This window comes from Betta splendens, chromosome 11, assembly GCF_900634795.4.
Source record: "Betta splendens chromosome 11, fBetSpl5.4, whole genome shotgun sequence".
Classification (NCBI taxonomy): domain Eukaryota; kingdom Metazoa; phylum Chordata; class Actinopteri; order Anabantiformes; family Osphronemidae; genus Betta; species Betta splendens.
The window spans coordinates 14,834,552-14,851,939 of NC_040891.2; the positions used below are offsets into that span (position 1 = coordinate 14,834,552).

General features: G+C 45.3%; 2 protein-coding genes across 13 annotated transcripts in view; both read right to left on the bottom strand.

Annotated features, from left to right (window-relative positions):
* Nucleotides 1-3,085: 3,085 nt before the first annotated feature.
* On the bottom strand, nt 3,086-9,125 carry LOC114866147 (class I histocompatibility antigen, Gogo-OKO alpha chain-like). 12 transcript variants are annotated; one of them, XM_055512922.1, is made up of 8 exons: nt 8,902-9,125; nt 8,231-8,491; nt 5,654-5,935; nt 5,119-5,580; nt 4,984-5,034; nt 4,382-4,929; nt 3,759-4,268; nt 3,086-3,639 (listed from the first exon to the last, which is right to left on the bottom strand). In XM_055512922.1, exons 1-5 carry the CDS (start codon nt 8,945-8,947, stop codon nt 4,991-4,993), a joined length of 1,095 nt encoding a protein of 364 aa, XP_055368897.1. In that variant the 5' UTR covers nt 8,948-9,125; the 3' UTR covers nt 3,086-3,639; nt 3,759-4,268; nt 4,382-4,929; nt 4,984-4,990. The 12 variants fall into 12 exon arrangements, with proteins under 12 accessions (XP_055368897.1, XP_055368896.1, XP_055368894.1 ...); XM_055512921.1 differs by having other exon boundaries at nt 4,382-4,951; XM_055512919.1 differs by having other exon boundaries at nt 4,984-5,040.
* A 380-nt stretch (nt 9,126-9,505) lies between these two features.
* Nucleotides 9,506-17,388, bottom strand: part of LOC114866134 (major histocompatibility complex class I-related gene protein-like) — a 71,055-nt gene continuing 63,172 nt past the window's right edge. The window contains exon 9 of the mRNA XM_055512899.1: nt 9,506-11,808. Within this exon, the coding sequence (XP_055368874.1) occupies nt 11,787-11,808 (22 nt within the window). The 3' untranslated portion in view covers nt 9,506-11,786. The remainder of the gene's footprint in view (nt 11,809-17,388) is intronic.

The following is a 17,388-nucleotide window of genomic DNA, read 5'->3' on the forward strand; positions in this document are numbered from 1 at the left end:
CATGAACCTGGAACCATGAAACTGGAACCTGAACCATGAAACTGGAACCATGAACATGGAAACTGGAACCATGAACCATGAACCTGGAACCATGAACCTGGAACCATGAAACTGGAACCATGAACCATGAACATGGAACCAGGAACCATGAACCATGAACCATGAACCATGAACCATGAACCATGAACCATGAACCTGGAACCATGAAACTGGAACCATGAACCTGGAACCATGAAACTGGAACCATGAACCATGAACCTGGAACCATGAAACTGGAACCATGAACCTGGAACCATGAAACTGGAACCATGAACCATGAACCATGAAACTGGAACCATGAAACTGGATCCATGAAACTGGAACCATGAACCATGAAACTGGAACCATGAAACTGGAACCATGAACCTGGAACCATGAACCTGGAACCATGAAACTGGAACCATGAACCTGGAACCATGAAACTGGAACCATGAACCATGAACCATGAACCATGAACCTGGAACCATGAACATGGAACCTGAACCATGAAACTGGAACCATGAACATGGAACCTGGAACCATGAACCATGAACCATGAACTTGGAACCATGAAACTGGAACCATGAAACTGGATCCATGAAACTGGAACCATGAACATGGAACCTGGAACCATGAACCATGAACCATGAACCTGGAACCATGAAACTGGAACCTGAACCATGAAACTGGAACCATGAACATGGAAACTGGAACCATGAACCATGAACCTGGAACCATGAAACTGGAACCATGAACCTGGAACCATGAAACTGGAACCATGAACCATGAACCATGAACCATGAACATGGAACCAGGAACCATGAACCATGAACCATGAACCTGGAACCATGAAACTGGAACCATGAACCTGGAACCATGAAACTGGAACCATGAACCATGAACCTGGAACCATGAAACTGGAACCATGAACCTGGAACCATGAAACTGGAACCATGAAACTGGAACCATGAACCATGAACCATGAACCATGAACCTGGAACCATGAAACTGGAACCATGAACCTGGAACCATGAACCATGAACCATGAACCATAAACCTGGAACCATGAAACTGGATCCATGAAACTGGAACCATGAAACTGGAACCATGAACCATGAAACTGGAACCATGAAACTGGAACCATGAACCATAAACCTGGAACCTGGAATCCTGAACCTGGAACCTTGAACCATGAACCATAAACCTGGAATCCTGAACCTGGAACCTTGAACCATGAATCATGAACCATGAACCTGGAGCCTGTACATTGTTCCACGTGAGACCAGCTCCAGTAAAGCCTCAGATCAACAGGCAGGAGCTGAACTGAGCGTGACCTCCGCTGACGCTGAACTCGGGTTTGTATCTTCGTGCTTCCAGACGATCAGTTCCTGCTGCTGCTTCCTGCCGATGGAGGCCCAACGAGGCCTGAAAACAGGGAGCGCACGGACTCAGCTGATCAATCTGATGAACCGCTGCTTTAAACCGAACTAAGGCTTAATTACAGGAGCAGGTTTCCATCAGTGCAGCTTGATTTGAAACACTCACGTTCTAATAAACGCTGGTCGCACAAAGAGGGACCAACAAAAGCTGCAGTGGTTGCTGGGAGATTCAGCACGCGGCCGAAGAAGCGCGGGTAGAGGCGCCATTACCTGTGTGTGTGTGTGTGTGTGTGTGTGTGTGAGTGTGTGCGTGTGTGTGAGTGCGTGTGTGTGTGTGCGTGTGTGTGTGAGTGCGTGTGTGTGTGTGCGTGTGTGTGTGTGCGTGCGTGTGTGTGTGTGTGAGTGTGTGTGTGTGTGGTCACATCGGCCCTGAATAAACACAACCACACAAGTAAACACAAATAAATACAACTAAACGGATGTTTGTTTCACAGGAGTACGTTTTTTGTTCATGATTGTTCTGTTTCAGTTTAAATGTGCGTCTGACTGTGATGTCGTGTCACTTCACACCAGACAAGGACGTGAGAGTAGAAAAAAACAGTCCAGAATCAGCTCTAGAAAAGGAGGGAAAGCGTCCAGCGTCTAATGAGTGGACTGAATCGATTACAATGAATTCAGCAGAGAAGAGAAAGGTCCAAAGTCCGAGTGCTGTTTGTGGAGAGCGGCGTGAGAACTGCAGGAGCGGCGCCGAGCGCTGCCTTGAACTCCACCCGTGCGTCCCAGCGTGGCCCAGGTACTGTGGCCTGACGGGTCAGAGGGGACGGGGGGGGGGGTCCCGGGTCAGGGGGGGGTCCCGGGTCACGGCCGACCCCCCGCGGAGCCGAGGCCGCTCGCGTCGTAGTGGCAGGTTTTCTGGGGTGCAGATGCTCAATATGCAGATGTCTGATCGAATTGTGCGACGATGAATTGGTTCCCTCCTCATTTGCATGGCGACAATGGGCAGTGGCTCCGGGGTCAGCGACAGAATGAGCAGCCGGCTGCAGACGCCGCGGAGGACGTGTGAACTTGAAGTAGACTTTACTCAGTGACAACGATATTGATTGATTCAGATTCAGTCTGTGAGTCTGGGGCCGAGTCTGACATCTGTCTCTGCTGCGAGGGCTGTGCTCAGGGTGGAGGCAGACGCAGCGCTGAAGCACAGAGTAGAGACAATGGACCGTGGAACAGAGCCCAGTTTGTGTTTTTAGGCTTCATATTCACATCATTACATGTTTTAGTATCAGTGATTCGCAGCTGCAGCCTCAGTAACGTGGAGTCAAGGCTGTAGGTTTTTAACGGGACCTTCAGTCTCTGCATCATTTATGTTCAGCAGCACTTCTTTACTTCATTTTCTCCAGGATCCTGAGAAGCAGTTTGTGCCTAAACAAGACACAAACGCTTAAAACAAACGGCTTCTCTACGATTCAGTTCATAAAATATAAAACTGTGAAGAAATGTAATAATCCTGAAGGTTCAAATGCAGCTGAGAGCAGAGCGTCACTCATTAAAGTATTTATGGTGGTAATTCTGTGTACTAGTACTTATAAAGTACTGAGCTGCTCCCACAGGTCAACGCTGAGCAGACGGATTCTGGACGGAAACAGCGCCACCTGCTGGTCGATAAAAGCAACGATCACCTCCACAAGAGATTCAACGGGAAAATGTGTTTATTAGTGACAAGAACCAACAATGATTGTTGTGTTTAAACACAATGACATAATTGCATACAACATTTGATATTAGTAGAACTGAAGTCAGAGCTGCTGCAGGTGTTGATACATTTCTAGAGTTCTGGGAGATCAGCTGTTTGTGACTCATCTGTTGGGAAACAGCTGGATCACAGTGAAGTCACAGCTTGGAGCGGCTCAGACTGAGCGTCTGATCGTCATCCTCTCCTCTGACGGAGCCGAACAAGTAACAAACAAACAAACGAGTCAAGTCCTGTCTGAAAACTCTGTGGAGAAGGTTTAAACCCGGAACAGCTTCATGTTTAATGACCTTTGGGTAAAATGTCTGAACCGTTGTTCTTCCTCCAGATGAAGAGTCCAGACCACAGAACCAGCAGGAAGCTCTGGGGAGGAACTGGAACCACTGGTTTATGTAACAACAACCAAAAGAAAACATCTGAATGAAGTCTCACTCCAGTTGGTTCTGATCTCAGCTCGGTCCAGTCTGGTGACGATGTCGCTCTCAGCACCAGAACCTGGAAACACACATTCATACTTGCTCCAGTCTGAGGGCTTAAACAAGAGACAGAAGACATGATGAGACTGGACTTCCTGCTATGAAACCCATGAAGTCCCGTCAGATCGAGTCTCTCACCGGTTCCGGTGCTGAGCTGTGGTTCAAGTACTTCTTCAGCCTCTGAGGGTAAAAGTGACTTTAATCCGGCCTCTCTCTCTGTCCCATCTGTTTGAGGACTGCAGCCTCTGGTCTGAGAGTCAGACCAGTAGCAGGACGTCCTCCCCATCATGGACCATGTGCAATGACCCGCACCAGTTACAGCCTTGGTTCCCTGTAGACTGTGGTCGGAGCAGTGGTGAGAAGCAGAGAGCGGATGAACGCTGACAGTGAAGCCTTTTACTTTCTGTCTTCGCCTCCTGATTTAACTGTGCTGTAACCTGTAATTACACAGATTGACCAGCAGGGGGCGACTCTGGCAGCAGAGCAAATCACGGTTCAGTTCAAGAACGACAACGCTCAGTTTTATGTGGTTGTGGGAAAACACGTGCTTAGAAAAAATGAAGCAAGAAACAACATGAAACCTGATTCAGCTTCATGTGACGTCCTACAACCAGATGTGAACAGCTGTGAACCTGAAGGAATGTTTCACTGTGGGAAGAAAACGTTTGGGATCATGACAATGAAGCTGAAGACAAGGAGAAACACTGAACGACTTAATAGTGTAGTTTATTTGTACAAGGGAAGATCTCACACATCTGTACCTGCACTGAGGCTCTGCTCCCACAATATAATATAACGTGTATATATCAACAGCGCCACCTGCAGCACCAGCAGAAGAGACTGGACCGGGTCATCAACAAGTCCAGCTCTAGGAAGGGTTCTGGCTGAACCCACATCCATCCTGGACCAGGACTCTGACCCACTGGACTCTGCTCTGGAGCAGCTTCAGTGACAGACTGATCCACCCTCACTGTGTGAAGGAGAGGTCTTTACTTCCTGCTGCATCAGACTGTACAATAATCAGCAACTCCCACTCCACAACTGATAACCATCAGTGGTTATGTAGAAATGTATGCAATATTTGTGCAAAACTATAATATTTATACAAAATAAAACAAAACAAAACAAAATAGTGGTTCTGACTGAGCTGCTGTCGCTTCACAGTAATTGTTTGAGCTTCTCATATGTACAAACAGAATCAGCACAGACTCTTAATAAAACAGGCTAAAAGTGAACAGCATCAGATTACAGAGCGGTTCCGGGTGGATCCGGTCATGCTTCCGGGTGGATCCGGTCATGGTTCCGGGTGGATCCGGTCATGGTTCCGGGTGGATCCGGTCATGGTTCCGGGCGGATCCGGGCAGATCCGGTCACAGATCTGCCGTCAGCGTCTCGTAGAGCTCATAACCAGAATCTGCAGCTTTTACGACACAAACACAGTCAGTTCAGGAAGCACCTCAGCCCCGTCACAATAAAAGCCTCGACTCCAAGTCCTCACCTTTCTTTTTGTACAACCTGAATCCAACGGCAGCGACGAGGCCGAGGACGACAACAACCATCACCATGACGACGGCGGTTCTGGTTTTACTGGGTTCTCCTGGAGAAAACACAAACATAAACAGATAAAGTCTGTAACAGACTGAGATCGGACCCGCTGGTTGATTCTCACCGTAGCTGGTTCTGATCGCGGCTCGGTCCAGTTTGGTGATGACGTCCTTCTCTCCAGAGAGCTGGAACACGCACTCGTAGCGGCTCCAGTCCTCGGTTCTGATGGACGAAACGTTCAGAACCGCGCTTATCTGGAAGGTCCCGTCCCGGTTGGGCAGAACCTCTCCTTCCTCCTGGACCCGCTCTCCGTCCCTCCTCCAGAACATCCTGGGCCCGTCGGGGTAGAAGCCCGAGGCGTGACACCGGACCGGAGCGGAGGGAGACGTCTGGAGCAGAACCACCGCCGGAGGTTCTGAGGGCGAGAACGTCTTCAGCACCAGACTCTGGTTCTGTTGGACCCCCTACTGACCCGCCCGCGTGTCTACCTGGACTGGGCCCCGACCCGGACCCGTTGCTGTACTTCAGATACTTCTTCAGCATCTCAGGACACAGGTCCAGGTAGACGTCGCTGACGTAGTCGGGCTCGCTGCTGAGGCGCCGCCCGTCCGCGGTGAAGGTCCGAGCCCGGTCCGTGTAGTTCCACGTCCACGACTTCCTGTCCAGCGTCATCAGCTCCTCTCCGTCCAACGCAAACGAGTCGTGGAGCGTCGAGGTTCTGGTGTCGGTGTCCAGCTGACAGCCGGACGCCTCCTGCAGGACGTGAGCGCCTGTGGGCCGGAGACGGGGGCGTCAGAACCAGAACCAGAACCAGAACCAGGGGAACCTAGGGTCAGGAACCAGAACCTGGACCATGTAAAGTCAGTAAACAGGATAATGTAACGTCAGGAACCAGAACCAGGATCATGTAACAGGAACCAGAACCCGGTTCATTCCTACTGTGACATCAGGAACCAAAACCAGGATCATGTAACAGGAACCAGAACCTGGACCATGTAAAGTCAGTAAACAGGATAATGTAACATCAGGAACCAGAACCAGGATCATGTAACAAGAACCAGAACCCGGTTCATTCCTGCTGTGACATCAGGAACCAAAACCAGGATCATGTAACAGGAACCAGAACCTGGACCATGTAAAGTCAGTAAACAGGATAAGGTAACATCAGGAACCAGAACCAGGATCATGTAACAAGAACCAGAACCCGGTTCATTCCTGCTGTGACATCAGGAACCAGAACCCAGTTAATGCACAGGAACCAGAACCTGGACCATGTAAAGTCAGTAAACAGGATAATGTAACGTCAGGAACCAGAACCCGGGTCATGTAACGTCAGGAACAAGAACCCAGCTCACGTAACAGGAACCAGAACCAGGACCATGTAAAGTCAGTAAACAGGATAATGTGACGTCAGAAACCAGAACCAGGATCATGTAACAGGACCCAGAACCTGGACCATGTAAAGTCAGTAAACAGGATAATGTAACATCAGGAACCAGAACCAGGATCATGTAACAGGACCCAGAACCTGGACCATGTAAAGTCAGTAAACAGGATAATGTAACATCAGGAACCAGAACCAGGATCATGTAACAGGACCCAGAACCTGGACCATGTAAAGTCAGTAAACAGGATAATGTGACGTCAGAAACCAGAACCAGGATCATGAAACAGGAACCAGAACCTGGACCATGTAAAGTCAGTAAACAGGATAATGTAACATCAGGAACCAGAACCCGGGTAATGTAACAGGAACCAGAACCCGGTTCATTCATACTGTGACGTCAGGAACCAGAACCCTGCTTATGTAGCAGGAACCAGAACCCAGCTCAATCCCACTGTGACGTCAGAAACAAGAACCCAGATTATGTAACAGGAACCAGAACCCGTCTCATTCCCACTGTGACGTCAGGAACCAGAACCCAGCTCATTTCCACTGTGACATCAGGAACCAGAACCCAGCTCATGTAACAGGAACCAGAACCTGGCTCATTCCCACTGTGACGTCAGGAACCAGAACCAGGATCATGTAACAGGAACCAGAACCTGGACCATGTAAAGTCAGTAAACAGGATTATGTAACGTCAGGAACCAGAACCCGGGTCATGTAACAGGAACCAGAACCCGGTTCATTCCTACTGTGACATCAGGAACCAGAACCCAGTTAATGTAACAGGAACCAGAACCTGGACCATGTAAAGTCAGTAAAAAGGATAATGTAACGTCAGGAACCAGAACCTGGACCATGTAAAGTCAATAAAAAGAATAATGTAACGTCAGGAACCAGAACCCGGCTCATTCCCACTGTGACGTCAGGAACCAGAACCCTGCTCATGTAGCAGGAACCAGAACTTGGCTGATTCCCACTGTGACGTCAGGAACCAGAACCCAGCTCATGTAAAAGGAACCAGAACCCGGCTCATTCCCACTGTGACGTCAGGAACCAGAACCCGGCTCATGTAGCAGGAACCAGAACCCGTTACTGTGACGTCAGGAACCAGAACCCGGCTCATTCCCACTGTGACGTCCGGAACCAGAACCCGGCTCATTCCCACTGTGACGTCAGGAACCAGAACCCGTCTCATTCCCACTGTGACGTCCGGAACCAGAACCCGGCTAATTCCCACTGTGACGTCAGGAACCAGAACCCAGCTCATGTAACAGGAACCAGAACGCGGCTCATTCCCACCGTGACGTCCGGAACCAGAACCCGGCTCATTCCCACCGTGACGTCTGGAACCAGAACCCGGCTCATTCCCACTGTGACGTTCGAAACCAGAACGCGGCTCATTCCCACCGTGACGTCCGGAACCAGAACCCGTCTCATTCCCACCGTGACGTCAGGAACCAGAACCCGTCTCATTCCCACCGTGACGTCTGGAACCAGAACCCGGCTCATTCCCACTGTAACGTTCGGAACCAGAACCCGGCTCATTCCCACTGTAACGTTCGGAACCAGAACGCGGCTCATTCCCACCGTGACGTCCGGAACCAGAACCCGGCTCATTCCCACCGTGACGTCCGGAACCAGAACCCGGCTCATTCCCCCTGTGACGTCTACCCACCTCCCGTCTGGTTCGTGTGGTTCCGCAGCTCCTCCAGGATTCTTTTGGACGTGTTGTATTTCAGAGCACAGATGTGCTGGTTCCAGTCGGACAGCTTTGGGTTTTCCGCCGCCAGCCTCTGGAGCCAGTCCACGCGCTCCTCGGACCTGTCGCCGTAGCAGTAGAGCAGCGGGACGCCGTCCATCATGGCCACGCCCACGAACTCGGGCACGTCCTGGAATCCAGCGGACAAGGTGACGAAATACGTCAGGGAGCGATTCACTGGAACACAGACAGCGCGTGAGGCCACGTCCCGTTCACGGACGCTGATCACTCAACATGTGGGTGGAAACCTGATGGTTTCTTAACGCATCGAGGCGTGAACTCTGTCAAACAGTCTCTGAGTTTTATGCCTCAGTTTCTGGACACTCACTAAAGAAGCTACTCAAAACATCAAAGATGCAGATGTTTCTGTGATCTTCATCTTCCTCAGAAACGACGTCGTCAGATTAGAAGAGTGTTTGACCGTTGGTTCAGTCTAACACGCTGTTTGGACGCTTTCAAACCAACAGAAACGGTTTAAATGCAGAGTCAGTGTAAATGGAACGTCTGTTTTTGCCGGAGCCCAGTTTGCACCGGAGACCTTCCCGTTACTCGCTGGTTCCGTTCGCGTTTGTTAAAGCTGCTCTTACCTGAATGTGCGACGGGAAGAAGCGTGAGCAGAAAAACGAGCTCCATTGACTCAAAGGAGCGACAACAGCTGGAAACAGACCAGGAGGCGAACAGGAGGCAGTGGGTTCAGCCTGAGGTTCGGAGTCAGTTGATCTGACGAGAGGTCCTCGCAGTCAAAACTCAGGGATCACCGTTAAGTCGAAGGGGAGTGAGATCGAGTCTCCTGAAAGTCACGTGACTTACAGGACGCAACGCGCTCCATCAGCATTTACCAAATATCTGACTAAACGCTGGATCAGCAGCTTTTCTGCACAAACATCCTCCTGCACCATGACCTAAAGCAGCAAGATTGAGCCTTAGATGTAACAAACACGAAAAAAGGAACAAATACACAAAAGAACAATGAAAGGAACAGGCTACAAATATACTTTAGCAGTTATAAACACATCTGTAGATACATTTTTATGTAATCATTTCGATCATAGACTTCAACCATGAAGTTGTTTGATTTCAGGTTTTTAAAACTCAAATATTGACAGAATGGATTAAACAATGTTTTAGTCTAAACTAAATGTTGTGGATCTAAAGAAATAAAAACCGATGGAACGACAGACAGACTTAAAGTTCTGAAAACATATTTAAGTGGTAGAAACAACAGGTTTGATCCACTGGGTGGAGCCAAAGCACAGATTATAACAACGACCTGCTCCCAACGAGATCACATCAGATTCAAGATTCAAAAAACTTTATTAATCCCAGAGGGAAATTTATTTGCACACTTTGATCACTGTCACAGATGGAGGTTACACAAGAAGGAGGGAGATTAAAAATAAGAACGTTAACACATCTACACACACTCACATCAAGTCTAATTACTATTGTCTAATTACATCTAATTACTAGCTAACCTTTAATTATACATGTTACTGCATGGATGAAGATCAACCCTCACAAACAGAGGGCAGTTGTACAGACTGATGACCAACGGTAGGAAGGTTCTCTGGTAGTGTTCTGTGCAGAACCTAATACTGATCAGCTGTGGCTGAAGGTGCTCCTCTGTCCAGTCACACACTGTGTGGGGGTGGAGGTGTCGTCTATAGAGAGGAGTTGGACCAGCTACTCCTCTCAGCTACAGCATGTAGGGGGTCCAGCTCCACCCCCAGAACAGAACCAGAACCTCCTGATCACTTTGTCCAGTCTGTTACTGTCTGTTACATTCATGCTGCTGCCCCACAGACCACAGCCTAAAACACTGGACCCACAGACTCACAGAACATCCTCAGCATGGAGCTGCACACGTTAAAGGACCTGAGCCTCCTCAGGAAGTACATCCTGCTCTGAGCCTTCTGGTTCACAGTGGAGGAGTCCTTTTTCCAGTCCAGTTTATTGTCAGTACACTCCAGGTATTTGTACCTGGTCCAAGTACATTCCCAGGTACTTGTACTCGGTCACCACCTCCACCTCTTCATTTTTAATAGTGAGAGCGGTGACAGCACTCACAGATTTCCTAAACACCATCACCAGCTCCTTAGTTTTACTGATGCTCAGTTGCAGGTGGTTCTGTCCACATGTCCACAAAGCTGTCCACCACTTCCTGGTACTCTGTGACATCACCACCCTGGATACGTCCTACAATAGCAGAGTCATCAGAGAAGTTCTGGAGAACAGGACTCTGAGTTGGACCTGAAGTCTGAGGTGTAGAGGGTGAAGAGGAGACAGGACCGTTCCCTGTGGAGCTCCTGTGCTTCAGAGCACCATCAGATTCAACTATGAGCCTGGAGCTGTTTTAAAGAAATAAACAATAATGATTAATAAAAGTTGTGCAACTAATGCAGCTTCAACATTCTTCTTAAGAATCTTTCATTTAGAAAACAGAAGTGAAACTGACTCATCAGCTCATTGTATTTCTGGACTCTAACAGACACGTTGTGTAACGTTACAGTGGCTGACGAGGACTTTAACTCTGGACCAGGATCCGGTTTCACACTGGAACAAGCTTTTCTCCAGCTTTAAGTCAAAGAGCTGAATTTTCTCTCAGTCCTTCAAACACAGACGATACTGGATGTTTGAATTATTGTTTATTACTGAGAAGACGACTGGGAATAAAGCAGCATCTGTTTATTGCTGACTCACTAATAATGAAAAGGTGTAAAACTGTCCAACTTCAGTCACTGGAAACAACACAGGCTCAATAAAACAACAATAATCTGAAATACAGTGAAATAAAGTAACTACAGCATCATGTGGAGCTTTAAGCTCCACAAATAAACATGAGAGAACGTTCAGTAATAACAAACCTCCCATCAACAGAAGCTGCACATTTTAACCAAATAACAAATAAAAAACAAAACCAAACAAAATGAAATTAATTTGGTCTAAACCTCCCAAATCTGTTACAAACGTACTGACGTTTGGCTGAAGCAGTGAAGACGCTGCATCTCTGCACAGAAACGAGTGACACACACACACACACACACACACACACACACACACACACACACACACACACACACACACACACACACACACACACACACACACACACACACACACACACACACACAAAGTTGTTGTCAGACAACTCAGACAAACAGGGACACACAACTCATTAACTGGACTGAACAAAGGCGACAAAACACATTAAACAACATATTAACAACAGACAAGTCTGTTTGGAGGCAGGACTGACTTCAGTTCAGGGAAACTCAAACAAGAAACACTGGAACTTTTAACCTGTAGTTTAGTGACTTTAACACAATAATCCTCAATATGAAAAAAAAAACTATAACAAAAGAAAACGCAGCCAATGAAGCAGGTTCAAGCATCAAACTGGTTCAGGTCTGAGGTGGTTCTGTTTCCTCCACTTCCGTGTAGAAGAAGTGACGGCTCCTCATATCGTATCTGATTAGACGTCAGCGCGTTCTGAACTATTTGTCACAATAGAAACAAAGAACAAGAAAAGCTGAGTAACGTTATAAAAATCATCAGCTGGGACACGAACAACGAGTCTTCAGTGTGTGAGAAGCTGCTTAATGTGCTCAGGTTCAGGTCCAGCAGCACCAGTTTGACCCATTAAGTAATCAATGTACCAGTGAAAATCCATTTTCACACTGGTCACAGCACAGAATAAGCAACAGCAATGATCAAATCGATTTTTAAATAATTGATTTTTTTTTTTCTAGTTTTAAAAAGTTTGTCTTGTCAGAATCACATCACAGAAATTACCTGGGTTCAAGCTGCTGAGTTAGCGGTAGACTTCAGGATTCAGCTCCCCTATTTCATATTCACTCACAGCTGTCGAGTTAAAACGCGTTGTTAGTCCACAGCTTCACACTGAGTCCTACGACGTCTTCCAATGTAAAGTGAGTGAAGCAAGTTGTACTTACGACATGGAGGTCGCTTGGCTGAAATAGAAAAAAAATGATTTTGATGAAAAACATGTTTCAGCAACTTATAAAACATGATCATAATTGTCTTGTTTGATTTATTAAAGAATTGTATCTAATTCTATCCCAACTTCATCATATTCATATTATGAAAGTGTAGCTGAGCCACAGTGACTTTTGCATTTCTATTAAAGACTAAGTTCAACATGAAGAGACAAAGCAGACGATGCTTCTGTTACCGTTTCTCTTTCTGTAGACGATGAATCCAATCACAGCAACAAGTGCAACAAGAACCACAGCAACGATGACGATGATCAGACTCATGGAGTTTCCTGTTGTAACAACAAACCACAGCATGAGGAGAAAAACGCCTCTATGCTCTCTAGTAAATAGACACTGGAGGAGTTTGTCTGTTCTTCATGTGGGTTCTCTCCTGTAATGGAAAAAAGGTTCCTTCCTTATTCTGCGCAGTTACTATATGATTTATGACTTATGTTCTGTAATTAATATCTTATGTTTTGTCTTGCATCTGTTTTATGTATTTGACATTTCACCCATTGTTCAATGGTTGTCTCTGCCTGATGAACTCTGGACTCTAGCTCCAAACCCAAGGTCGGGAGTTGTGTCTCTGTCTGTTGAGACTTGGTGCTCCTTTCTCACAGATAGTTGGACGTCAGCAATGCAGGTGTGAGAATGTAAATATCTTCACACACACTGCGACAGGGAGGAGATGGTGCATGTAATTTGATTGGGTTAGAAAGACATTCCACCCTAGTCGGACAGAGAAGCTAAAAGGCAGAAGCAGCTTGAGGATCGTGGGCTCTTTGCATCACACCTTCGTGGTGTGTGCACTGATCTCAGCTGGTTTTTGGTTTGTTGATGTGCACGATCAACATCCATGCTTTTTATTTGCTTTCCCCATTATTTTCATTTTCTTTATTATTTCAATAAATCGCACAAAAGGACAACTCTCTCTCATCTACTTCTTTATGGAAAATTTCCACCACAGACACAAAAGACAACTCTCTCCTCTGATTCATTATTGGAAATTTCCACGACCATCTTAAGGCCACCACCCACTATCAGTCAGAAATAATCCTTGTAATTCTTTTTGTAATTCTTTTTACAGCGATTACACAGGCTGCGTTTTACAGCCAGTAAAACAGTAAGTTTTATGTTGCCTAAACGTTATTATTACTGTAGAGCAAAAAGCCTTTGATCAGAAGCCTAATTCTGCCTTATTTTAAACACACTGAACTCTGCTTAGTCATATTTACAGATGTAATAACTATCCAGTTCATCTGATCTTTGTCTGTTCCTGCCTAAGACCAGTAGAACCAGTAGAATACTGGTTTTATGTTGCCACAAAGTGATTAAAGCCATGATTATTTCCGTAGTTTACACAAAATCTAAAAGACACTACGTGCACGAGAAAACGTGTAGCGGATAATATTTACAAGTCATGGCCGTTTGAAACCAAAAGTAACAGACAGTGAGCCGTCGTTCGTTCATCCGTCGTTCAGCCAGCCGCGCTTCAAAAACGTCTTGCGCCCGTATTACGCGCTTTACAGCAGAGCACAAAACACGCTCGTCGCGACTTCCTCTTTTCATAGCGAGACGTCTGGTCTGTTCAAAATATGGAAAACTACGAAAAAAATATTGCATATATAATAAAACTGTCGCCTAATAAAGATCTGTGCACTTTTACTGTAAAATTAAGCATTTATTAGTATTTAAAACTACCATGTCATACTGTAATACAGTCAACTTTGATAATTAATAACCTGAATTTGGTGCTTAGTTCCAGGCCAAGACCACTTTTCCCCTGATCTACTAGAGGTGTACTATCACCACACAAAGATTCGTGTATTTTTACTGTATAGTTTATGATTTATTAGTATTCAAATCTACCATGTCATACTGTAACTGTACGGGCTGTATAGTCAAATTTAATCGTTAATAACTTGACTTTGGTGCATAGTTCCAGGCCCAGACCACTTTCCCCCTGATCTACTAGAGATGTACTATCACCACACAAAGATCTGTGTACTTTTACTGTATAGTTTAGGATTTTAGTAGTACCATGTTATGCTGAAATATGGCCCTTACAGTCAAGCATAAAACCAATAAGTACTGCACTACAAACAGTGTAGTGTGTAACTTTCTTTTTTATTGTTTTAAGTCTGTATTGTGAAGAGAGAATAATTGCATTAAATCTAATCCTGAATATTTGGTTATATACATTTTGTATTTACATTTTAGTGTTCAACACTAAAGGTTACAATGTGCAAGAACAGAGACGGCAATAACTTTGATAAAACAAACTCCAGACATGGGAAATGGTTTGATGAAAACAAATAACAATTTCATTCAGGTGCTATAAAATGGTCATTCATGTGCCCTTTTACAGATACAGTGTGATGGCTGTTGCAGGTGGTTTCATGCACAGTTCTTACAAATAGATAAAAACACACACACAAGAAAGCAACAACTGAAGACTGGAATTGCTGTCTTTGTAAATAATTCCTCAACCATAAAACAGTTACAGGATATATCCTATTTGTCTTCAATGTTCATTTTGGCACAAAACTGTATTTATATGTCTATTGTTACGCCCTCTTCTGTTTTGGTTTGTGGTTTTGTTCCTTTAGCTGCCTGCAGACAGGAAGTGGTCATCAGAGCAGAGGGGTGGTACCTGGTTAGGTTGCTGAGGTGATAAATACCTCTGCCTCACTGATTGCACTCTCTCCTGCACTTCCCAGTACCTGTGTGGTTTGGTTTGTCTATTTCTTTGATTGCATACGACATGCACACATCCCATTTGTCACTCATCCAAGCACATCATTCACTACTGATATTGAACCTACTGACAAGATATATTTATGTTATGTTTGTTGGTTTGTTGAGTTAATGAAAACCTGACTTGTGTCCCCTCTGTCACAAATGTGGAGCCAGTTTGTGACACTATCCATCCATTTTCAACCGCTTTTTCTTGGGGCGGGTCGCGGGGGCAACAGTCTAAGCAAACTCCAAACTTCCCTCTCTCCGGACACTTCCTCCAGTTCAGCCCAGGACCTGTTTGCCTTGGGAGACCCTACCAGGGGCATTTAGCCCCCGACAACATAGCTCCCGGGGTCATTCAGGCACACAAACTCCTCCACCACGTTAATGTATGTTTCACACATAAATATTCAGTTTTTGACTGTTCCATGACTTTATATTAAACATTAAACATTTAGTTTTAATATTAAAAGTCACACTTTGGAGTCCTAACAGATGGTAATGAAAGGATTTAATGTGTGTGTGCTTAGCCTCACTCAGTTTTTTATATGAAAAGTGACATAATTTGGGCCTGGAACTATGCACTAAAGTCAAGTTATTCATCATCATACTTGAATATAAGGCCCATAGAGTATTACAGTATGATCTGGAAGTTTTGAATACTGATAGTATCCTAAACTATACAGTAAAAGTGCACAAATCTTTGTGGGGTGATAGTACATCTCTAGTAGGACAAGAGGAAAGTATATATAGTTTTATATTTTGAACAGACCAGACGTGTCGCTATGAAAAGAGGAAGTCGCGACGAGCGTGTTTTGTGCTCTGCTGTAAAGCGCGTAATACGGGCGCAAGACGTTTTTGAAGCGCGGCTGGCTGAACGACGGCTGAACGAACGACGGCTCACTTGACCGCAGTAATAAACTGCTGTAGTCAACATAAATCGAGCTAAACGCCTAAACGAGGAACCGTTCACAAAACGAAAGCAAAAGACGTTTAGTTTTTTAGATTAATTAATATTTTACATGGTTTAATCCACTGATGAACAGGTGGTGAAGCGTTAAGGTCGATGGTTTGGATCTGACTTCACAAACATGTGTTTATTTAGCGACATTTTATAACGACTAAAACCGAGACTACACCACTAACGAGACGAAACCGGGTCAACTTCATTTAATACGATCTAGACCTAAAAGCGACGCTTCTCTCACCTGCAGCGCTGCTGTGTAATCCTACAAACAGCAGACAAATCCAGGTGTTCATTAGTAGGAGGTCAGTCTTTGCCGTTCTCCATTGAGGAACGGAATGTAGGAATAAATCCACGCCCCCTTTTGTTCTGGTCCAAACAGATCATTGGCTTAAATATGGCTAAAGTAAATGTGAACTGGATCCATTAAAACACTGTTTTGAATCCAGATTAATTTAGATTCACATGCCAATAAATATTAACAATTACTGTGACATTTAATGTGTAATCATGTAAATGCTGTGTCTCAAATACTAAAAGTAAACAAAAACAGAACTTATGACATAACTTCCATGAAGTAAATTAAAAACCCAGACTATTTATTATTAGACAAACTGTTAGTTTCCTCAGAGTCTATGAATGAACACATAAATATAAAACACAAACTCATTTACAGCGTGTCGTCACATGAGGTTCAACCATCATCACTGGATCCGTCTGAAGTGGTTCTGTTTGTTCACGTCATCTGGACGTTTCCTTCACATCAGTGTGGAAAAAGTGACACGAGCTTTAATGTTTCTGAGGTTCATCACTGAGAAGCTGCTTCAGGTTCAGGTCCAGCAGCATCAGTGCTTCACTGGTTCCATCAGTTTTGACCCATTAACTAAATGGCAGCTTGTTGCTAACGCTGTTCAGCAGTTTAGAACTTTTGTTGTTGCACCAACATCTGGCGCTGAATCCTGAGTCCAGTTCATCTCCTCATCACCACCTGCTTCCAGAGGCTGTGTCTGACATTTCTTGTTTCAAGTTATAAACAAAACACACTTTTGAGGTTCCACAACGACTGGCACTGTACTGCAGCAAACACACAACCAACAAACAGAAGCTGCTTTAGTTGGTAGCAGAGGTACAAACAAAGGTTTCAACAACCTGTGGATAAACACATTGTGGCTTCTATTAAACCAGTTATAGGGAGAACAAACCATCAGCTGTTTGTCCAAACACACACAAACACTAGAACAAAACAAACACACCTGCTAAAACCATGGGAGGAGGTAAAGAAGAGTTTAAAACCCAGTTCAACATTAACAAAACAGCTATTGACCCATTATGATGATGCTGATTAAATTGTTGCCGTTGTACTGATATCATATAAT

Bases quoted from the DNA above. Each gene is read 5' to 3' on its own strand.
- LOC114866147 (XM_055512919.1), bottom strand. From the start codon at position 8,947: ATGGAGCTCGTTTTTCTGCTCACGCTTCTTCCCGTCGCACATTCAG. The intron at 8,492-8,901 runs GTAAGAGCAGCT...TCTGTGTTCCAG, and splicing joins TCTTCCCGTCGCACATTCAG to TGAATCGCTCCCTGACGTAT. The intron at 5,581-5,653 runs GTAGACACGCGG...TCTCGCCCTCAG, and splicing joins CGGGTCGGGGCCCAGTCCAG to AACCTCCGGCGGTGGTTCTG.